The sequence below is a fragment of the Rhinoderma darwinii genome, chromosome 6 (genome assembly GCF_050947455.1).
Source record: "Rhinoderma darwinii isolate aRhiDar2 chromosome 6, aRhiDar2.hap1, whole genome shotgun sequence".
NCBI lineage: Eukaryota > Metazoa > Chordata > Amphibia > Anura > Rhinodermatidae > Rhinoderma > Rhinoderma darwinii.
The window spans coordinates 85,323,456-85,348,552 of NC_134692.1; the positions used below are offsets into that span (position 1 = coordinate 85,323,456).

General features: G+C 42.5%; 1 protein-coding gene across 4 annotated transcripts in view; it reads left to right on the forward strand.

Annotated features, from left to right (window-relative positions):
• Positions 1–25,097, forward strand: part of SLC29A4 (solute carrier family 29 member 4) — a 474,130-nt gene that overhangs the window by 148,420 nt on the left and 300,613 nt on the right. For 3 of the 4 annotated variants that reach the window (XM_075830000.1, XM_075829999.1, XM_075830002.1), the window contains one exon: positions 2,585–2,659. The exons of the other annotated variant lie outside the window; for it this stretch is intronic. In XM_075830000.1, the coding sequence (XP_075686115.1) occupies positions 2,585–2,659 (75 nt within the window). The remainder of the gene's footprint in view (positions 1–2,584; positions 2,660–25,097) is intronic. 4 annotated transcript variants of the gene reach the window in all.

The following is a 25,097-nucleotide window of genomic DNA, read 5'->3' on the forward strand; positions in this document are numbered from 1 at the left end:
CGGGGGAAAGAATAGAGGAAATAAAGCCTCAAAAGGCACTCTAGCGAGATGGGTAAAGACCACCATACAAGAAGCCTACAAGTCCCAAGGACTATGTGCCCCACAAGGCATCAGAGCCCATTCAACAAGGGCAGTCTCGGCATCCTGGGCAGAAAGAAGAGAAGCCTCTATGGACCAAATCTGCAGAGCTGCCACTTGGTCAAGCCATCATACGTTTTACAAACATTATAGACTCGATGTGCTGTCCGATACGGATTTAAGTTTTGGACGGAAAGTCCTTCAATCCATAGTCTCGCCCTGAGCATTATAATCTGGTATTGCTCCTGTAGTGCTGTCATGAGGGATGTACTGGAAAATAGCAATTAGACCTACCGGTAATTGTATTTTCAGGAATCCATCATGACAGCACCATTACATCCCTCCCTTATTGAATTCTGATTTGTGCATTTAACATGTCAGTTATTATCCCTAGAAATAAAATAGGCTTGCATCCATCCTGGTGTAGTAATTGAAAAACACTGGCAAGTGGGTGGTGGGAGGGGCCTTTTAACCTCTCTGTCTTCCTGTCCCTACAGAGGTCAAGAGGGCAACCTCCTGTAGTGCTGTCATGATGGATTCCTGGAAATACAATTACCGGTAGGTCTAATTGCTATTTTCTGGCCATTTTATGACTTGTATTCTGCATTTTTTTTTAGCAGTTTTCCCCTCTGCAGGCTCTATCTCTAATTCTCAGTATTCTCTGAGGTAGTGGGCAAAGCCTGACAGCTATCATGTCTTCTATACCCTACACACATAGAAGAGGAGAATCCTTCTCTTCTATCTATATTTATCAAATATATAGAAACAGCTGCAGCATGGAGGAGATTATACAACAGTACTGAGTAGTGTAGTTGAGAATTCAGCACTGGGGCAAAATAAGAATTTTACCAGCATATCCCTGTCTTTCTCACTTTGCTTCTCCTCCTCCTTCTTCCCCCTTGCTTCTCCATAGACTTGTATAGGCAGGCAGTGAAGAGACACACCCCCACCTTCTGCAGCCCATCTGTAACCAGGGACAGACTTTGCTTGACAGCAGGGTGTGGACAGTAGATAACAGGAAGGGAGACACCTACTGGCAGTAACTTTACAAATAATTTGCATGGATGAATCAACTACATTTTATCAGTAAGTAATTAACAAAGTTGATCTATAATCCTCAACATTGAAATTGCTACACCAAGTAGTGCAAGCCAGTTATGCAAATCGAAGAATTAGCAGGTGTCACTAAGAATTGCAAATTATTAAATTTTCAAGCACCTAGATCCAATCTGTGGCATGCGGGGGTGGGCATAGAAGTCAGATTGACAGCAAAGTTTTTTAGCCACATGAAACCTCAAAAATCGGATCAAGTGGCGTGGGATGATTGTGCGATTCCTACTGTTCATCGACGTGCCAGTTATCGCCACTTGTCACAAACTAAGGACAGAATCCTTGAAATAAGAGACCTTGGTTTATCACTCCGGCAGTTCGCTATGCACCTAGGCCAAGATGTCAGCACTGTTCAATGTTGTGTGTCCCTGAGGTTGGGAGAACAACAATGAACAGGAATGACAGCAAGAGGTGCCCGGAGGCGAAACTCTTAGCAGACGAATCGTCTGATTGGCGCTTAGTGATCCATTCTGTACTGCAAGTGAAATTGGACATCCCATCCCAAGACTAGGGTGGCAACCAGTGTTGACACAAACCATCAAAAGTCATTTGCACGACATTGGGCTACAAGACAGACATCCAGCTACAGGTGTTCCATTGACCACATGTCACCGCTCCCACAGGCTATCATGGTGCACGCTTTTGTCTCAAACGCACTGGTAGCCGGATATTGGTCTGGAGATCACGTGGGTAATTCCATGAAGAGGCCTTCACAAGGGAACGTCACACCAGTCCTCATAATGTGCGGTGGCCAGACCCGCTCTAGTCTTCATTTCAGATGCGTTACATTGATTTGGTCGTGGAACCGGTGCTATGGCCATTTCTTCAAAGTGTCCCAGAAACCATTTTTTAACAGGAGAACGCCAGGCCGAATGTTGCTCGTGCTACCTGCAGCGTCTTCAGACTTGTCTCCCATCGTCCATATCTGGGACGTCATTGGTTGGCAATTGTAAAGAGAGCTGCAAGCAGCCAATCTTGATGATTTGCGTGCCCAAGTGCATTCAGCATGGCATAACATACCTCAGACAAGCATTAATAACCTCATTGATAGCATGCCAAAATGTGTAAGTGCGTGTATTTCTGTGTGTGACACTCGATACTGAATAAATCAAGATGTTTGGAATATTTGTTTACATTTTTTTTAGAATTTGCATATAATTAACATGTCTATCGATCCTGTAATTTGCACAATCCAAAACTTTTCCTTCTTAGTGTTGCAATTTCAATGTTGAAGAGTGTATATCGGTTATACTATTGGATTAACATACGTTGTTTTCAAAAGTTAGTGTCCATTTAATGTAGCTCTATACAGGAGTCTACATATGTTTTTAAATTACAATATATGTTTTCTTGTGTACGGTACTTTATCTTTTGAATATTGACTTTATTTCACAAGTGCAGCAATCCAGTTTCTATGGCTACTCTGGGATGCTACCCAAACGTTATACTCAAGGAGTAATGACGGGTGAGAGTAAGTATTGCATATGTATTATTAACAGTAATCATACATTTAGACTTCATTTTAGCATAAATTGTTGCCACATGAACATATGACAGTTTTTTTGTTTGCAGGTGCAATTTTGAACTTCTGTGACTGAAATTCAGTTCCATTCATCTAAATTGGGTTGTTTCTGCAACAAGTAAATGGATTTCTACAGGGCCAGCCTTAGAATAGATGGCGCCCCGTGCAAAATTTTCTTTCAGCGCCCCTCCCCCTTGTAGTCAGTGCCCCCCCCTTGTAGTCAGTGCCCCCACCTCCCCCTTGTAGATAGTTCCATACAGACCCCCACTTCCCCCTTGTAGACAATGCCATATAGCCCCCCATCTCCCCCTTGTAGACAGTGCCCCCACCTCCCCATCATAGACAGTGCCATACAGCCCCTTACTTCCCCTTGTAGACAGTGCAATACAGTCCCCCAAGCAAATAAAACAAAAAAATTATACTCACCTAGGATCCATTCCAGCGACGAATGGAGCTACTACACAACGCCGACGTGATCCTTGCATAGGCCGGCATTATCCAATAACGTCATCAGGCCGGGCTGCACAGGGATCCTGTCCCTGCGCCTGATAGGCTGCGGGCCGGGCGGCCTGTAGCCTAGTAAATGGCAAAGCAGGGAGGTACCTCCCTGCTCTGCCATAGTGTTCAATAGTATCTACGTGCTAAGTATGCAGATACTATTGAATGTGGCGTCGCTACCGCTATAACAGTCATAGCGGCTGCTAGCGGTGCCACCTGGCAAGGGGGAACCCGTTCCGGCGGGCGGCACAGGCCCCGTAATGCCGTGGGCCCCGTAGTAGCCACTATAGCTTCTACAGCGGTAGTTACGCCACTGCAGAGAAGGACCACCTGGGCGGAAAGGCAGCTGCAGAGTCGCCCGTATCGAGCGCTTCAGAAACACAAGCAGGGGAAGGGAGCCAGCGCAGCGCCCTCTTCCACCTGCTAGAGTGATGCGCCCTGTGCAATGGCACAGGTCACACACCCCAAAGGCCGGCCTGGATATCTGCAGGTGCCATTGAGATGAATAGTACTAATTTTCAGTCGCATAAATTTCTGCCACAAAATCTGTAAAGTGTGAATCAATTCTAAGTGTATAACCACACAATTCATTACATGTGGATTTCTTCCGGATTAACGACGGGTTTCACCCTATTACATTGAATGGACAAAATCCGCTATAAAAATCCACTACATTTCCATAACATAATGAGCATGCTGCAGATTTGAAGATCCGCACCTTGCTCGTGTTTTTGCGTGGATTTTTTCTGCTACATGTGGATGGGTATCCGCAGTGTGTGAATTCAGCCTTATACATAAAAACGACCTGCAGCAGCTGAAGTGTGCATTACAAGGAATAATGTACCCACTACTATAAAAGCACTGCCATTATTTTAGGTGTATTGGTGCCATGCTTGATTTTTTTTGTCTTCTTCTTTATACTTCTCTCTGATGGGTTACACCAGAGGCGTAGCTAGGTTCTCCTGCACCCGGGGCAAAGATTCAGATTGACGCCCCCCCCAACTTATTTCCCGACATCTCCTTCCCCCTCGCCACGTTTGCTTTCTCTACCAATCAATGAGGTGTAATTTTTTTTCACAATTTTTTAAATGTAACTCGAGCTTAAAAGCATTTCTACATTATACAAGCGATATAGTTATATAATGTAATTAACATAAAAATAAATTCAAAGAAAATAAATTAAAGAGGCCACACAGAGCTCCCTGTAGATAGCGCCACACACAGCCCCCTTGTAGATAGTGCCACACACAGCCTCTCTCTTGTAGATAGTGCCACACACATCCCCCCTAGTAGATATCGCACACACAGCCTGCCTTGTAAATAGCGCCACACTCCCCCCCTTGTACTTAGCTCCACACTGTGAACAGAGCGGTGAGCGGTAGCCTACCGCTACCACTCTCCGCTCTGCCTGGTGTGACTTACCGGAGGAGCCGAGGAGGTCATGCTGCGCAGGCAGCGGCGGAGTTCCTTCTGACTGGGGTTGGTGACAGCCAGGGCCGGCCTTAGCTTGGATGGTGCCCTGTGCGGGACTCTCTATTGCCGCCCCCTACACAAACCAAAAATTAACCACATATATGGACACGCTAGAACATATATACTGTACATACATAAAGACAGATATTTAGACATACAGGCAAATATACATACACACATTCTGAAATACATATATACAGGTAAATATATAGACATACAAACACATATACACACACACACACACACACACACACACACACACACACACACACACACCGGCAGATAAATACACAGACAGGGACATATACAAATACATAAAAGGCACATATATACAAGCACAAAGACACATTCACAAACAGACCCATATATACGCACACAGGCACATATGTACACAGCAGGAGTAGATGTTACCTGCAGTCCTATGTAACAACACAGATAACACAGTGATAACTCTCTGAGTACATATATTGTTGTAGAATTCACGTGCAGTCCTATGTAACACCAGAGATAACACACAGTAATAACCGAGTACAGATAATGTAGTAGTGTTACCTGCAGTCCTATGTAATACCACAGATAACACAGTGATAACTCTCTGAGTACAGATAATGTAGTATTGTTGCCTGTACTCGTAGTTAACACCACAGATAATGTAGATGTTACCTGCAGTCCTATGTAATACCACAGATAACACAGTGATAACTCTCCCAGTACAGATAATGTAGTTATGTCACCTGCAGTCCTATGTAACCCCACAGATAACACCGTGATAACTCTCTGAGAACAGATAATGTGGTAGATGTTGCCTGCAGTCCTATGTAACACCACAGATAACACAGTGATAACTCTCTGAGTACAGATAGTAGTGTTACCTGCAGTCCTATGTAACACCACAGATAACACAGTGATAACTCTCTGAGTACAGATAATATAGTAGTGTTAACTGCAGTCCTATGTAACCCCACAGATAACACAGTGATAATGTTCTGAGTACAGATAATGTAGTAGTGTTAACTGCAGTCCTATGTAACCCCACAGATAACACAGTGATAATGTTCTGAGTACAGATAATGTAGTTATGTCACCTGCAGTTCTATGTAACACCACAGATAATGTAGCTGTTACCTGCAGTCCTATGTAACACCACAGATAACACAGTGCTAACTCTCTCAGTACAGATAATGTAGTTATGTCACCTGCAGTCCTATGTAACATCACAGATAACACAGTGATAACTCTCTGAGTACAGATAATGTAGTAGATGGTACATGCAGTCCTATGTAACACCACAGATAACACACAGTGATAACTCTCTGAGTATAGATAATGTAGTTATGTCACCTGCAGTCCTATGTAACATCACAGATAACACAGTGATAACTCTCTGAGTACAGATAATGTAGTAGTGTTAACTGCAGTCCTATGTAACACCACAGATAACAGTGATAAATCTGATTACAGATAATGTGGTAGATGTTGCCTGCAATCCTATGTAACACCACAGATAACACAGTGATAACTCTCTGAGTACAGATAATAGTGTTACCTGCAGTCCTATGTAACACCACAGATAACACAGTGATAACTCTCTGAGTACAGATAATGTAGTTATGTCACCTGCAGTCCTATGTAACACCACAGATAACACAGTGATAACGCTCTGAGTACAGATAATGTAGTTATGTCACCTGCAGTCCTATGTAACACCACAGGTAACACACAGTGATAACTCTCTGAGTACAGATAGTAGTATTACCTGCAATCCTATGTAACATCACAGATAACACAGTGATAACTCTCTGAGTACAGATAATGTAGTAAATGTAAGAGACAAACACATGCAGAGACACACACATACACTGTAACATATACACATACAAACACAGAGACACACACTGTATACACACTACACACACAGACACTCACCATGTCTCCTTGCTGACAGGATCACAGGTCAGGACGGGCTGTGGGCGGAGCTTCCTCCTCTGCTTCTCGGCTGTTATTTACTCCGTGTGTGTAACAGCAGAGCACAGAGTAGAGGCAGAGCCCAGTGGTGCCCCCCACATGCTGGGAGGGCGCAGCACGGGAGTGGACCAGTCCCCTGACCTGAGTCATCTGACCTCATGTCACTGACGTGAGGTCAGGTGACAGGTAAGGTGACTGGACAGGTCCACTTCCTGGCCGTCACAGACCCCAGTCAGAACGCCGCTGCATGATTTCCTGACTCTTCCTAAAGCTACTGCAGGTGTCCGACATATAGGGCGCCTATCAGCAGCGATCAGCTGCTCTGCGGCGCCCCCCCTTCCCTACCACCTAGTTGCGCATGGGGCACATGCCCCGCCTGCCCTCTCCCTAGCTACGCCCCTGGGTTCCACTCTCATTTTAGGGAAAAATGTCTGTGGATTCTACACTCCATAATGTGGCCATGTGAATGCAGCCAAGTCCTTATTTTCTTAAGTTTTGTAACTTCCCTTTCCAAAGCACTGTTTTTTGTCTCTCTTATTACCATTCAGACGCAAGGTTCAAATAATAAAACAAGTTTTATTGAGCCTGGTTTATACTACTAGCCTTTTGTAATTAGCGTGCCTTGTGAGAGTGACATCCTCTATTTATGGATGGACACTCATAACATACATTATTTATATCTTCTTGCTTATATTCATTTAAATGTATATAAAAAAGATATATGGGATAATGTTTCTTCTACTGTAAATTAAAAGAATATTATATTATTCTGTGACCATAAAAAAAGCACAAGGCCGTGCTATAGTAGTGGTACATTATTATAAGTGGGAATATTATAATATTCTGTAACCATATGAAAGCACAAGGCTCTGCTTTTATAGTAGTGGATACATTCTTCCTTATAATGCACACCTCAGCTTCTGGAGGTCATCTTTAAATGTAGGGCTGAATTCACACGCTGCGGATACCCATCCACATGTAGCAGAAAAAATCCACACAAAAAGAAGAGCAAGGTCCAGATTTTCAGATCTGCAGCATGCTCATTATGTTATGGAAATGCAGCGGATTTTCACAGCGGATTTTCACCGTTCAATGTAATAGGGTGAAACCTGCCGTGAATCTGCAGCACAATCTGCAGCAAAATCTGCATGTAATGAATTGTGTGGTTGTACCCTAAGGGTATCTTCACACGCAAAATAAAAAAATGATCAAGCTTTTTCAAGGGACATTCTCCTTCTGTTTAAGCAGCGTTTTTTTACGCGCCGTTTAAAAAAAAAAAAAAAATGTCTTAACTAAATGCCGTTTTTCCCATTGAATTCAATAGGCAGATGATGGTAGGCATTTAGATAGTGTTTTTCAAGTTTTATTTCGAGATGTTTATGCCCCGAAATACGCCTGAAAACACTGTGTGTGAACCTACCCTTAGGGCATGGTCAGACGTGGCGGATTTCCTCCGCAGCTGTCCGCATCAATGCCGCACAGAATCTGCGTTGCAGATTCTGCGGCGGATCTGCACAAAATGTGCAGTAAATTGATGCGGACTAGCTGCTGCGTACTGCGGTAAAAGTGCTTCCCTTCTCTCTATCAGTGCAGGATAGAGAGAAGGGACAGCACTTTCCCGAGTGAAAGTAAAAGAATTTCATACTTACCGGCCGTTGTCTTGGTGACGCGTCCCTCTTTCGGCATCCAGCCCGACCTCCCTGGATGACGCGGCAGTCCATGTGACCGCTGCAGCCTGTGATTGGCTGCAGCCGTCACTTAGACTGAAACGTCATCCTGGGAAGCCGGACTGGAGACAGAAGCAGGGAGTTCTCGGTAAGTATGAACTTCTATTTTTTTTACAGGTTTCTGTATATTGGGATCGGTAGTCACTGTCCAGGGTGCAGAAACAGTTACTGCCGATCGCTTAACTCTTTCAGCACCCTGGACAGTGACTATTTACTGACGTCTCCTAGCAACGCTCACGTAATTACGGGAGCCCCATTGACTTCCTCAGTCTGGCTGTAGACGTAGAAATACATAGGTCCAGCCAGAATGAAGAAATGTCATGTCAAAAAAGCAAGACGCATCCGCAGCACACATAACATGTGCATGACATCTGCGGACTTCATTGCGGAATTTAGAATCTCCATTGAAGTCAATGGAGAACTTCCGCAATGAGTCCGCAACCAGTCCGCCACTGGTCCGCAACATCCATTGTATGCTGCGGACACCAAATTCCGCACCGCAGCCTATGCTCCGCAGCGGAATTTTCAGCCACGTCTAAACGAAGCCTACTAAAAAGAAGTGGAAGTCAATGGAGAAATGACTCCGCTGCGGATTAACGCTGCGGAGTGTCCGCAGCGGAATTCAAGAGCAATTCCGCCACGTGTGGCTTTGCCCTTAGAGTGGAGTCACACTTTGCAGATTTTGTGGCAGAAATTTCTGAGACTGAAAATGATATTCATCTCAATAAAACTTGCAGAAATCCATGTACTTGTTGCAGAAACAACCAAATTTAGATAAATGTAACTGAATTTCAGTCATAAAAATTTTTGCAACAAAATCTACCGTGTTTGAATCCACCCTACAGGGGAGATTCCTGTCAACTATTGATTGATATGAAATGCCTTCAACCTGCACTGCAGCTGCTGAAGAACTCCTTTTTCAAATAGAGATGGAGCACTACATGTCAGTCAATCCGTGACTGGCACAGGATAAGAAAAGTAGACTGCTTGTAAATAGTGTTTATGTAACGTCACTCATCTCTGTATTCCTCAGAACAACATGTCTATACAAATATTATTTACAAACATGTCAATAAAGAATGAAATAAAATTATATATATATATATATATATATATATATATATTTAGTCGTCCAAGAGATTTGGAGCCGTGATCGAGGTCCTAGGTCGCACACCCATCTATATTTTGCTGCTGGACGGTGGACTTCCTATATATATATATATATATATATATATATATAATGTTTGTGTGTGCGTGTGTGTGTGTGTTTGTGTATGTGTACAAACTTGAGTTTAGTAAACCAGAGTATATTTTAGATAAGATTTGTTAAAGGGGAGAAGGCAGGAGCAAGTAATTCTCCAGCCAGGTGGGTTCGCTCTTTACTATTTAATCCCTTTTCAGGAGCTTCTGGCAAGTAGCAGTAAAGTAAAAAATGTCAAGACTAGAAGGGGATGCTACACCAAGTTCCTTGCAAAGGGTATGTAATGTAGTGACTGGGTGCACCTCCAGAATCCCAAATACCTGCAGCGGGACAAGGTACGACCAGAAAGTTGGGATACTAGTCTGGGATTTATCCAGGTAGGAAGGGTTGACACTCAAGGGAGCAAGAGTTGACAGGGCATCTCTCCCTAGATTCAGAGCCTTCATGTTGCAAGAGACCCTTAGTCATATCAATCTGAAGACTAGATCTCATACCTGGAGACACTTTGACCCAAAATTATGCCCATGGGCTCCCCCACCATCAATTGTATCTCAGCATCAATATGTGGTGGTGATGCTGTAACATTGGCTAACTGAGTCCACCTAGCTAAGAAGATAGCTTTGTAATAAGTAAAGAGGTCATGTAGGAAAAAAAACACCTTGTACCTTATTTTGGATTATCCTGGAACAAGTAAGCCTTGAATGTTTCTTGTTCTACAAATATTGGAGAAAAATGCTCCTAAACTTAGTGGAAAAAAAAATCTCTAGGTATATCTAATGGGAGTATCTGAAGGACATATAAGACCTGGGGAAGAACATAAAACAAGAGTAAGTTTTTACTACCTTTCCAGGTTTTGAAAGGAAGGTTAAGCTTCAATAAATAATTCAGAATTTTATTATAAACAGGCACTTAGTTGAGTTGATAAAGCAACTTGGGATTAGAAGGGATCATAACTCCCAAGTATTTTATCGCCTGAGAAGGCCATTTAAAGGGTGAGCCAACCATCTGGCCATTTTGATAGGGAGGGACCAAGATAACAAGCGCTTCAGAGTTTTCATAATTAATTTTAAAGTTTGAAATGTGTCCAAACTCCTCAAAGATACAGAGAACATGTGGGAATGCGTCAACCAGATTGGTTATGAAAAGCAAAAGATTATGCGAGTAAGCGGCAGTCGAATGGGTATAGTATCATTCCATAAGTTCCTTGACCAGGGACGACTTCTGAAATTTTAACAAAGGGATCTCCATCACAAACGCAAACAGGGTAGGTGAAAGCGGGAACCCCTGTCTGGTACTATTAGCTATCCCAAAAGATTCAGATAATGGGCTGTTTACTCGAAGCCAAGGGAGATGTATATAATGAAAATATAGCAGATATAAACAATTGTGGGAAATTTCATCTAATTAGGACCTCCTTCATGTATTGGCAGCTCATCCTATCAAAGGTCTTCTCAACATCAGTGCCTAGGGATCATTTTCAATCTAAAATAATAGAGGGCATGGATGAATATCCTTGTGTTATGCTTCCCTTCTCTATTCTGCACGAACCCCACCTGCTCTTCTCTAATTAATTTCGGGAGCAAAATGCCAATGCGTTGGGCCAATAGGTTTGCCCACCTCTTTAGATCGGCATTCAAGAGGGATATTGGCTTATAGCTCCCACGCCTCTCAGAGTCCTTACCATCTTTGGAGAGAGTCGTTATATGTGCCTCCAACACATGTGCAGGAAAAACAGAGTATTTTCTCTAATTCCAAAAGTGTAAGTGTTTGCATCAAGGCTTGCTTATTGTCATCAGACAGGGAGGGCACCCCAATAGAAACTAATAAGGTACTCAGAAGTTTAGAGTGCGACAAGGAAGGAGAGTTCGGGACAAGGCATGTCAAATTCTAGAGGAAAGAATGAAAATTCTTGAATTCCTTCACTATTTGAGGAGAAGTAGTGACTCTTTGCGCTCACAAAGTTTAATAAAAGCATTCCCACAAGATCTTTCAAGTTACCACATGATCTCTCTGGTGTGTAAAAGGCCACCATTTTTTAATGTGCTGTTTCTATTAGGAGAAAGAGCAGCATCGGCAGCTTCAAAATCTTGCAAGGGAGTCACAATAAAAGTTTATATCCATTCCCCAGTAGTTCAGACTGATCATCAGCTTTGTTTCACAGAGCCAAACAGATGCAAAGGCTTTGGTGGGTCTCATAGTTGCTAGCGGTTATTAAAAAAAACCTCTAATCACAGAAAGAACCAACTGGTTAAAAAAAAGTACAAAATTAAACGTAACTTTTACTTCTGTCTCTAAGATAAAACAAAAGTAGCTATCCTTTCAAAAGGGGTTGTAGTTGTGATACAGGGACAAACAACTGACCCTGATGTACCCTAACAAGTCACCCTAGCTAGTGGGAGCAACACCCCTACTCTTAGGATGACCTCCACCCTTACTCTAAACACCCAGTTAATGGCTTAACCAACTTATAGTAGAAAGAATCGGGGGAATAGGGGAGCTGAGGTACAACCACCCAGTGAGAACAGTGCAATAAAAAAAAGATACAATGAAAATAACAAATGGCAGAAATCGTCAATACAGCACTTAGATTGATAATATATTAACCTATGCCGTCCAGACAACAGTTTCAAGTGCTGCAGAAGGTTATGACAAAAACAACTGCAAAACTCCAGGTTCTGACGCGTTTCTCCTGATAAATGTCAGGTTCACCAGGGATCCAAGCTGGTGTAACCTGAAAATGCTGGAAAAAGTAGCTATTAGCTAGATTAACTACCAAAGTGGCAACAAATATGCTGACATCGGTCTATTACATTTTGCTACTCACGACCCGTGTCACAGTGCCAAATCCAGTGCACACACATGATAAGTCCGTCCAAATCCACAAAGGCAGTACAATGTAGATTTAAGTGGAAGTCCTCTCATGTGGATACAATTGCTAGTGCTGATGTTAGCAGACGATTGATGACAATTCGCTGTCTTTTAAAATGAACCCGATGCGGCTGTAAGAATCCGCTAAGTTCAGAGTGTATTGGAATAGAAACCCTAGTCGTCTATTCTACAATAAAAGATAGAGTAATAATATACCACCCTGTGTGGGGAGCTAAAATTTGGTTATAGAACTACTGACAAGGTTCTACATGAAAGCTACAGTATGTAATTTGAGTAGTGGCAACGGAGTAGTGCCGGACACTGATCAAATAAAGCAACCACGCATGCGCCTGTCCCATTCTCCAGTGGCAACCAGGACGCCAATCAGTGGCCTTACAAGGTATTTGTGCATGCACCCTATTCTAGGCACACTGAATCATTATGCCCACCACAGACGCCAATTGATGGCCATCTGTGAAAAATAGCAACTACCGGAGGTGAAAGGCGACTATTGCTGTCTTTGGATCTATCAAATTTTATGCATAATAATGGGAGATGAAGTGATGATTGCTGCAGGAGAGCCACCGGAGGAGAGAGAATCCTAATCGGCTCTTGCGGGGAAATCAGATTAGTCAGTTGAACAAAGTTAAATTGATAAGACGATAATAATAACTTTGTTCGACTGTTAACAGAGCGTCTAGAATAAGGGTGGAGGTTAGGGTCGTCCCTTAAGTTGGGGCGCTGCTCCGATTAGGTAGGGTGACTTATTAGGGTACACCCCTTTTGAAAGATTTACCCTTTTTGTTTTATCTTAACCACTTGCCTACCAATGAACGACTGTATACGTTTTTAAACGGTGGCAGAATTAACTATCTGCCAGCGGCAAGTGGTGCTACAGATCCCTGTAGTATTGCTACTCTGTTAACCCCATAGATGCCACAGTTAATAATGGTCATGGCATCTAGGGAGTTACACACCCCATCAGCACCCTGCGATGCGATCGAGGTGTGTTGATGGATTGTAAAGGCAGCCGGGGGGCCTAACAAAGGCACCTAGTCCTGCCATAGCTATATGCCTATTAGGCATAATAGGCAATAATGCTTTGGTATACTAAGTATACTAAATCATTATGAAACTGACCAGTAGATCACATTGTGAAGTCCACTAGTGGGGCAAAAAAATAAAAAATTAGAGCTTACTAAAAATAATAAAACCATTTTATTTTCCATAGATGGTTAAAAAAAACAAAAATCACACATTTATGGTATCACCGCAATCGTAACCACCCGTGTAATGAAGCAAACAGGTTAATTAAACCGCATGGTGAACAAGGTAATGAAAACACGCAAAAAACAATGGCAAAATTGCTTTATTCTTTTATCCCCCCAAAAAGAGTTATTCAATAATTTATATGTACCCGAAAAAGGTTCTATTAAAAAATATAACTCATCCCCCAACAAAACAAGCCTACTTATGGCTTCATCGATGAAAAAATAAAAAAGTTTTGGCTTTTGGAATGCTGAGATGCAAAAACTAATTATTTTTGTTTAACCCCTTCCCAATAAAGCCAGTCGTGACCTTCCTGACAGGACCTAATTTTTCAAATCTGACATGTCACTTTATGTGGATATAACTTTGTAGTGCTTTCACTAATCCAAACGATTCTGAGATTCTTTTCTAGTGACACATTAAACTTTATGTTAGTGGTAAAATTTGGTAGATACATTCAGTGTTTATTTGTGAAAAACACCAACATTTTGAATTTTTTTTTTAAATATATAAACAAACAAATAAACTATACATAATTGGTATCGCCGCGTCCGTAACGGCCTGAACTACAAAATTATTTCATTATTTATCACGCGCGGTGAACGCCGTAAAAGAAAATAATAATAAACCGTACCAGAATCACAATTGTTTGGTCACTTCACCTCCCAAAAAATGGAATAAAAAGGGATCAAAAAGTCGCATGTACCTAAAAATGGTGCTGATCGAAACTACACTTCGTTACGCTAAAAATAAGTCCTCGCACGGCTTTCTTGATGTAAAAATAAAAAAGTTCTGGCTCTTAGAATAAGGTAACACAAAGTAAGTGATATTTTACAAAAAGTATTTTATTATGCAAACGCCATAAGACATAAAAAAAACTATAAACATATGGTATCGCTGTAGTCGTATCGCCCTGCAGAATAAAGTGAATTTGTCATTTATAGCGCACGGTGAACACTGTAAAAAAAATAGAATAAAATAAAAATAGTAGGATTGCTGTTTTTTAGCCACCACACCACTTAAAAATAGAATAAAAACTGATCAAAAAGTCACATGCGTAATAAAAAAGGAGGGCTCAAAATCCACTAGGTCCTCCTTTGCTTCGGAGGCCGGTGCTTCAGTCCATTACCACACTAGGGCCACATGTGGGATATTTCTCAAAACTGCAGAATCTGGGCAATAAGTATTGAGTTGCGTTTCTCTGATAAAACCTTTTGTTTTATAAAAAAAAGTGGTATAAAGAGGATTTTCTGACAAAAACAATATGTAAATTTCACCTCTACTTTGCTCTAAATTCCTGTGAAACACCTAAACGGTTCGTAAACGTTCTAAATGCTGTTGTGAATACTTTGAGGGGTCTAGTTTCTAAAATGGGGTGTTTCATAGGGGTTTCAATTATATAGGTCCCTCAAAGCAACTTCAGAACTGAACTGTAACCTAAAAAAATAAATAAATTAGGCAATACTTAGCTTCTTACATTATACTGATAATGAGCAGTGCCCACCCCGAGATGACCCCAGTTTTGACAGTTTGTATAAACGGAGACCCCTATTAGACCGTTTCAGTGCCCGGTTTTCCCAAGCATACACCCCCGAGAAGTGTATTTCTATTGATGAGTCCTTGGTAGATTTTAAAGGGAGGCTTCAATTCCGCCTGTACCTGCCGAGTAAGAGGGCAACGTATGGCGTGAAGATGTATGAGCTGTGCGAGAGTGCATCAGTGTATACCTACAGATTTAGGATATATGAAGGGAAGGACAGCAGTATTCAGCCCCCAGAATGCCCCACCTTACTGGGAGTTAAAGCAAAAATTGTGTGGGATTTGGTGCACCCACTGCTGGACCAGGGTTACCACCTCTACCTGGATAATTTTTATACCAGCTTCCCACTCTTCAACTGCCTCGCTCCCAGAAGTCCTGCGGCATGCGGCACTGCTAGATGAAATCTGAGAGGCCTCCCTAAGACTCTGCTTGGGCAAACACTCAGAAGGGGTGAGAGCAGGGCACAATACAGCAGCAACATATTGTGTGTCAAGTACAAGGACAAGAGAGATGTCCCACCAGTACCCATGTACCTGTACGAGGTACCAGTACATAGACCCCCAAACCAGACTGCATCCTGGACTACAATAGGTACATGGGAGGGGTGGACTTGTCAGATCAAGTCCTGAAGCCCTACAGCGCCATGGAGTGTAGTATAAGAAGCTGGCCGTGCACATCATACCGATGGCTTTGTACAATGTGTACGTGCTACGTCGATGTACAGGCCAGAGTGGAACTTTCCTGGAATTTCAAGAGGTGATTATCAAGAACCTAATCTTTAGGGACCAAGAAGGGGGGGGGGGCACCCAGTACTTCTGGAAGCGAGGCCACACGCATCGTAGATGGGCAACACTTTCCAGGAGAAGTTCCCCAAACTGGCAAGAAGGGAAAAAGTCAAAAGAGGTGCAAAGTCTGCTATAAGAGGGGGATAAGGGAGGACACAACATATCAATGTGACACGTGTCCCGAAAAACCAGAGCTCTGTATGAAAGAGTGTTTTAAAATTTATCATACATCCCTTGGTTTATAATTTACCCCAATTTTACTTACCCTGATATACTCCGCACAGCTTATCCCCCCTCGTCTTTCCCCTCTGGGCCCTGCTGTGTGCCCAGGCAGCTAATAACAGCCACATGGAGGGTATTGCCGTACCCAGGAGAACCCACATTACAGTTTATGGGATGTATGTCTCCAGTCAAAATGCTCACTACACCTCTAGATGAATGCCTTAAGGGGTGTAGTTTTTGAAATGGGGTCACTTCTTGCGGGTTTCAACTGTACTGGTACCTCAGGGGCTTCTGCATACATGACTTCGCACCAGAAAATCCCCAGTAGGCCAAATGGTGGTCCTTTCGTTCTGAGCCCTCCCATGGGCTTAAACGGCAGTGTATCACCACAAGTGGGGTATTGCTGCACTCAGGACAAATTACGCAACAGCATGGGGTATTTTATTGTGAAAATAAGAAATTTTCAGCCAAAACGACATATTATTGGGAAAAATTAATTATGTTTTGATTCCCAGCCCAATTCAAATAAGTTCTGTGAAAAAACTATGTGGTCAAAATGGTCACAACACCCATAAATGAATTCCTTGAGGGGTATAGATTCCAAAATGGGGTCACTTCTGGAGGGTTTCCATTGCTTTGATACCTCTGGGGCCCTACAAATGCGACATGTCACCCGAAAACCAATCCAGCAAAATCTGGACTCCAAAGAAGAAATAGCGCTCCTTTCCTTCTGAGCCCTCCCATGGGCCCAAACGGCAGTTTATCACCACAAATGGGGTATTGCCGCACTCAGGACAAATTGGGCAACAAAATGGAGTATTTTATTTCTTGTGAAAATAAGAAATTTTGAGCTAAAACGTCATATTATTGGAATTTTTTTTTTTTTTTTAAATTCTCAGCCCAATTCAAATAAGTTCTGTGAAGAAACTATGGGGTCTAAATGGTCACATTACTCATAAATGAATTCCTTGAGGGGTGTAGTTTCCAAAATCGGGTCACTTCTGGAGGGTTTCCATTGCTTTGATACCTCTGGGGCTCTGCAAATGCGACACGGCACCCGAACACCAAACCAGCAAAATCTGCACTCCAAAGAACACACAGCGCTCCTTCCCTTCTGAGGCCTCCCATGGGCCCAAACGGCAGTTTATCGCCACAAATGGGGTATTGCTGCACTCAGGAGAAATTGGGCAACAAAATGGGGTATTTTGTTCCCTGTGAAAATAAGAATTTTTTATAGAAAATTACATCTTTTTGGAAAAAAATTAATTTTTTTAATTTCACAGCCCAATTCAAATAGGTGCTGTAAATAAACTGTGTGGTCAAAATCTTAACAACAACCATATTTGAATTCCTTGAGGGGTGTAGTTTCCAAAATGGGGTGACTTCTGGTGGGTTTCCATTGCTTTGATACCTCTGGGGCTCTGCAAATGCGACATGGCACCCGAAAACCAATCCAGCAAAATCTGGACTCCAACAAACACATAGCGCTCCTTTCCTTCTGAGCCCTCCCATGGGCCCAAACGGCAGTTTATCACCACAAATGGGGTATTGCCGCACTAAGGACAAATTGGGCAACAAAATGGGGTATTTTGTTCCCTGTGAAAATAATAAATTTTGATCACAAATGACATCTTATTGGAAAAAATGAATTTTTTTTAATTTCACAGCCAAATTCAAATAGGTGCTGTGAAAAAACTGTGCAGTCAAAATGGTAACAACAACCATAAATGAATTCCTTGAGGGGTGCAGGTTCCAAAATGGGGTCACTATTGGGGGATTCCTACTGTTTTGGCACCTCAACACCTCTTCAAACCTGGCATGCTGCCTAAAATATATTCTAATAAAAAAGAGGCCTCAAAATGCACTAGGTGCTTCTTTGCTTCTAGGGCTTGTGTTTTAGTCCACGAGCGCACTAGAGCCACATGTGGGACATTTCTAAAAACTGCAGAATCTGTACAATACATATTTAGTAGTATTTCTCTGGTAAAACCTTCTGTGTTACAGAAAAAAAATGGAATAAAATTGAAATTCAGCAAGAAAAATGTGCAAATTTCACCTCCACTTTGCTTTAATTCCTGTGAAATGCCTGAAGGGTTAAAAAACTTTCTAAATGCTGTTTTGAATACTTTGAGGGGTCTAGTTTTTAAAATGAGGTGTTTTATGGGGGTGTCTAATACATAGGCCCCTCAAAGCCACTTCAGAACTGAAGAGGTACCTTAAAAAAAGGCTTTTGAAATTTTCTTAAAAATATGAGAAATTGCTGTTTATGTTCTAAGCCTTGTAACGTCCAAGAAAAATAAAAGAATGTTCAAAAAACAATGCTAATCTAAAGTAGACATATGGGAAATGTGAACTAGTAACTATTTTGGGTGGTATAACCATCTGTTTTACAAGCAGATGCATTCAACATTTTCTCTAAACTTTGAAATTTTTCACCAATAAACACTGAATATATCGACCAAATTTTACCACGAACATGAAGCCCAATGTGTCACGAGAAAACAATCTCAGAATCGCTTGGATAGGTTTAAGCATTCCGACATTATTACCACATAAAGTGAAATATGTCAGATTTTAAAAATGGGCTCTGAGCCTTAAGGCCAAAACTAGGCTCCGTCCTTAATGGGTTAAAAACCACCCCATTTTAAAAACTGCAACTTTCAAAGTATTCACAACAGCATTTAGAAAGTTTTTTTAACCCTTTGTTACCGTAATGAACAAAAAATGAAGGTAAAATTTCAAAATAAATGTTTTTTTTCAAATTTTCTATTTTATTCTCTTATTTTCCCTGTAACAGAGCGAGTAATAACAAAAAAACGCAACTCAATATTTATTACCCTGATTTTGAAGTTTATAGAAATATCCCATATGTTACCCTAGTATGCTACTTGACTGCAACACAGGCCTCTGAACTGAAGGAGCACCTTATAGATTTTGGGGTCTTCTATTTATTATAATATATTTTAGGCACCATGTCAGGTTTGAAGTGGTCTTGTGGTGCCAAAACATAGTTAAAATCCCAAAAAAGACACCATTTTGGAAACTACACTCCAAGCAATTCATCTAGGTGTGCAGTGAGCATTTTGATTCTACAGGTTTTTTTAATCTAATTTATTAGAATTGGGCCTTGAATATGAAATTTTTTATTTAGATGTCGTTTTTGCATTACATTTTTTGCATCTTCACAAGAATTAAAGAAGAAAAAGCCCCCCAGCATTTGTAAAGCAATTTCTTCAGAGTGCGGAATGACCCCATATGTGGTCATAAACTGCTGTTTGGCCACATGGCAGGGTTCAGAAGGGTAGGAGCACCATTTGGCTTTTGAAGCGCAGATTTTGTTGGATTGGTTTCTGGTACCATGTCACATTTGCAGAGACCCTGATTCAGGGCCACCATCATGGAGGTATTAAGGGTACTGCTGTAAGGGGCCCGGCCAAACCTAATTGAAAGGGTGCCTGGCAATTGCCGCGACTTGCCTTTGGTAGAAAAAAAACAGGCCCCTGCAATGGGGCCCGTTCTTTTCACCAAAAGAAAGTCATGAGCTGCGGGCCCCCCCTCTCGTCATGGGGGCCCGGCCGTCAAACACCGCTTGCGCGCACCTGTGAACGCCCGCACGCACCCACGGACGGCCGCGCGCTCCCGCGAGCGGACACGCGCAACCACGCGCACCCGCGAACGCCCACGCACACCGGCGCACACACGACTCACCTGGGCCTCCTCCTCTTCCAGAGCGTAGAAGCGTAAGGAGACGGGGAGGTGTCAAGTTGCAGCGCGGCAGCAGGCGTTCTCCTTTTCTGGAGCCTGGAGGTGAAGGACCGGACGTGGAAGACATCGCCTGACAACGTGGACTGGAGTGGGAGCCAGCAGCTCTTCTGGCACAATGAGTAAAGTGTCTGAAAGTATTTTGCAGGCAGAAAAAGTCTGCCTCAAAATTCCTTAAAGAATTTTGAAGCAGATTTTGACCTGCCCACACTATCTTGCCGCGTTTTTTGCTGCATTTTTTGCCCGTGGCGATTGAGGACCGCAGACAGAAAGCACAGCGAAAAATGCATTTACGGAGCGGCGGTCAAGCATGTACTCTGCTGTTTCTGTCATTCCCATACACTTTGAATGAAATGGAAGCGTGCACGCTTGACCGCCGCTCAATTCAATGTCCCCCTCACTGTGGGGGGTGCAGTGAGGAGGATCTGGGGGTTTGGGACCCTCGTTCTTATGAACACAAGAAAAATAAAAAATAATTAAACTGTCAAATTATTGTTAACCTACCTGCCGGCCTGACTTTCTTGCTTCCCGCTCCGTTCCCTCATTCTGGTCCCAGTTATCCGGGATCCAAGATGGCTGCTACTGTCTCAGACTGGCATGTGGAGGGCATTGCCTGCCAGTCTGAGGCATGCCCCACCTCCTTCACTGCTCTCGGAAGGACAAGCATCGATGATGTCAGCACTGTGTCCATCTCTTCTGGCACTTCTCCTACTGGGTCCTTGACAGGGGTTCCGGCTGCAGCAACATCCTCACTGACAGCGCGTCAGTGGAGGACGGGGGAAGACAGCGCCAGGGTTGTCATGAATCATCTTCTGTATGTAAGTATATCATTGTATGCTTGTAACTTTCTTATATGTTCTTTTGTCTGTGTTTTTTTTAAAGGTTTTCATGTCTTGGACTACGTAAGATCGTCATGGTATCAAATTTTTACCAATAAAATGGTCAAAGCGGTCTGTAGAGGGGGCAGTGTTTTTTTTTTTACAGGTTTCAGTATCTTGGACTACGTTAGATCGTCGTGGTATCGAATTTTTACCAATAAAATGGTCAAAGCGGGCTGTAGGCGGGGCAGTTTATTTCAAGGAATTGTTTTTTTATGCATTTTTCCACTGTATAACAGAACTAGTAATCGAGGTGTCTGACTGCCACCTCTCCATTACAATCGCCAGGGCTTGCCAGAGGTGTGCTATGTCCACTTTTGGCTGACACCAACCCCTCCAATCTATTACTCCAGTACCCAACGCACCAGGGGTACTGGGGAGAGTCAAAGGACTATCAGGAGCGGCCCATCTAATGTGATGGGTGGCCTCTGGGACGGCCGAAGGCTGGTGTTTTTAGGATGGGAAGGAACCAATAGCCATGGACCTTCCCATCCTGACAATTTCAGACTGCAGTTGTTGGTTTTTCTTGGCTTGATAGAGAAATAAGAGGTACCCCACATGTTTTTTTGTTTATATCATTTACTTATTGTTTTTATTTTTTCTAAGAAAGGCATTACACTATGCTATAAATACTAAAATATATGTTAAAAAAAAAAACATGGAGAAAATCAATAGCTGCAGTCTGATTATACGGATGGGAAGGTCCATGGCTATTGGTCCCCCTGCTATCTTAAAAACACCGGCCTGCGGCTGCCCATTACGTTGGTTGGGCCGCTCCTGATGGTTCTCACCTCTTCCCAGTTCCCCTGGTATGTTGGGTACTGAGGTAATTGGAGGGATTTGTGTCAGTCAAAGGTGGACATAGCACACCTCTGACTGACACCAAGCCTTAGCGATTGTAATGGAGAGATGTCAGTCAGACACCTCGATTACTAGTTCTGTTACACAATTGAAAAAAAGATAAAAAACACTTTATTGAAATAAACTGCCCCCTCTACGGCCCGCTTTGAACATTTTAGTGTTAAAAATTTTATACCACGACGATCTTACGTAGTCCAAGACACGGAAACCTTTAAAAAAAACAGACAATAAAACATATAAGACCGTTACAAGCATACAATGATATACTTACATACAGAAGATGATTCATGACAACCCTGGCGCTGTCTTCCTCCGTCCTCCACTGAACCCCTGTCAAGGACCCAGCAGGAGAAGTGTCAGAAGAGATGGACACAGTGCTGATATCATCGATGCTTGTCATTCCGAGAGCAGTGAAGGAGGTGGGGGCATGCCTCAGACTGGCAGGCAACGCTCTCCACATGCAAGTCTAAGACAGTAGCAGCCATCTTGGATTCTGGAAAATGGGGATCGGAATGAGGAAGCATGGCCAGAAGCAAGTAAGGGAGGCCGGCAGGTAGGTTAAAAATAATTTAGCAGTTTTTAATTAGTCTTTTGTTTTGGACTGAATGGTTGCTTTTTAATCAGTAAGCAGCAGCTCCAATGTGAGTCTAGCTGGGGTGTATTTAAGTTGCTCAGCAGTCTCATTCTGCAATCTAGCACATCTTGATGTCACGCTCAACGTCATAAGCGTTAACCCTAACGTTTAAACCTCTGTAGAACTAATGAAGCTTTTTACAATGTTTATATATATTTATTTTTTCACGTAATAATTTTTATTATTGCTAAAGGTCCAAAGCGATGAAGAGCGATCCCAGCGACGCCAACTGCTGTGTCTGGATAGGGCAGAGGGAGCGGCTCAGCTTCAGTGTGTGGTAAGCACTTGTGAGCTTGATCCCCCCCTGCTGAAGAGAAGACTGCAGAGGTAAGTGTAAAATGAATAAATGGGTTACATATAAAACTAGACTAATATTTACACACAGGGGTGTAACTACATTGTGCTGGGCCCCATGCCACACTTTTGAATAGCCTCATCCACCTTAAGCATGGACCCCAGAACCGACATAAAAATGTAAAAAAATTTACTCCCCACTACTCGCTCCTCTTGCCTTCATGGCCTGGTATACAAGGCCCACTGCCACATCCAGCCGGGCAGCATTAGGAAATTATATAAGAGACAGCATACACCGTCCTAACGCTTCGTTAAATACGAGGATCCGGTTTTAGTGGGGCTCGCCCATTCCAGGTCAACCCACCCCCCTATGACCGCAATTGTTTTGCCACTGTTTTAACAACCTTTTTTTCCTCTGCTCTTATGTATCTATTTTTGATCATAGATTGGGTTTTAAAATTGTACCAAAACAAATCCTGTATCTTCTATTTTGTTTGTGAACCTGTCGGCCTGTTAATGTTGCCCTAACTGCGGGCAGTATGATATAATGACAGGTGCACTGATTAAACTAAACTATGTGTTACTCTAAAGTGCCGCGTCATATAAGAGAAGTCATAGCTTTAGCACTGGCTTGTGTCCATTTTTAGGGCAGCATGAGTGTGCTAAAATGTTCCTTTAAAGGGGTTTTTCAGTCCCTAAAAATTGATGACCTATCCTCAGGATTGGCCATCAAGAGTTTTGGGGTCGGTACGAGCGCTGCTACCCCTTCATTTCTACTTGCTCACCGTGAATCGTCGACCGTGATGTAGCGGCGATTCAAACTATTGCAGCCCTCTCCCAATGAAGTGAATGTGAGAAGGCTGCAATACTCTTAATTGCACTACATCTGTGTCGACGATTCACAGTGAGCAAGTAGAAATGAAGGGGAAGCAGCGCTCGTACAAGCGCTGCACTCCCTTCAAAACAGCTGATCTACGGGGGTCCCGGTAGTTGGACCCCGACCCATCAGCTATTGATGGCCTATCTTGAGCATTGGGCATCAATTTTTAGGGGCTGGGAAACCCCTTTAAGTATTATATTAATTAAATCTTCAGAAAAAGGAATAAAGTCTATATATTTTTACGTTAGAGTAGAGTAGGGCCCTGCCAAAAGAGTCTACCTTGTCATGGTGGCAGGCTTCAAAATCTTTCGGCCAAATAAAAAGTTATTAGTTATGTATCACACAAAGAGCGTGATATGGTGCTGGACGGAGTATCGTTAACGGGCGGTGCCACGGTAGGGTGGCCCAGACAATTTCGTTGTATGGGGCCCTGAAATTCCTGATGGCGGCCCTGCCCTGATTTACCAGAACAATAGTGAACCCATTTTAGAAACTACACCCCATTTATCAAGGAAAATCAAATAGCGAGGAAGCAGCACTCAGAAAAAATGAAGTGAATTTATTCACCAAAAGTTCGCACCAACGTTTCACCCCCCTCAATGAAGGCATTTTTAAGCAAATTGTATCAGTTACAACAGAACATATATATGGAGCTGAGCTCAATTAGTTAATAATGTGCAATCAATCAATTATACAAATATCTTATAAAAAATAGTTTTATACAATATCACGTGTATTAAAATAAAATGCAAGGCACTAATATAAATTCATTACATAGATACATCATACATATTATGTAAATTAAAATCCAACAATACCAAATAACAAAATACATTCGTAATTGGTGTCATTTAAATAATTGCGAATAGCTGGCACTCACCGATTGATCAAAATTATCAAATACAGGGAATGCAAATTATCATATACTTCCATATTGGAAAATCGCTGCGTTACTCGCACTGAACTGCGCATGCCCAGATCTAACCCTGTCCATTGGGCAAAATACACCATGTGATCCAAGGCAAATGGGTCGCAATTCAAATAACTACAAACATTTGGTAGTGCATTTCCACTCAAGAGTATCTACTGACAAATGCTAGTCTCGGCACCATTTCATTAGTGGTATTGCCAGTACTCAAACCATTCAAACCCCTCATAAATAATAACTTTAAAGAAAAGTGTAATATTAGTAGTATGTTGAAATACTAAGAACACATCATAACCAATCATTAGACTAGTTCTTCTCTCAGTCTGGTAACGAATAAGTCCCACGATGTGCTTATACCAAGCGAACAAAACCACTCTAGTGTGCATGGAACCCTACGGTCAAAGTATGATGCCTCATGTCCCAGGGACAGAGTACACCCCAAAATCCTCATGTTCGGGAGTACTCTACCCCATGTCCACACTCAGCCAATGAGTGGCTATATCACCCGCGATAGGCGTATGGGGAGGTCCACTCTGAGATCGGTGGCCCATGTCCAATAAACCAGGTATACTACTGTATGTGCACATCATGTGGGATGTACT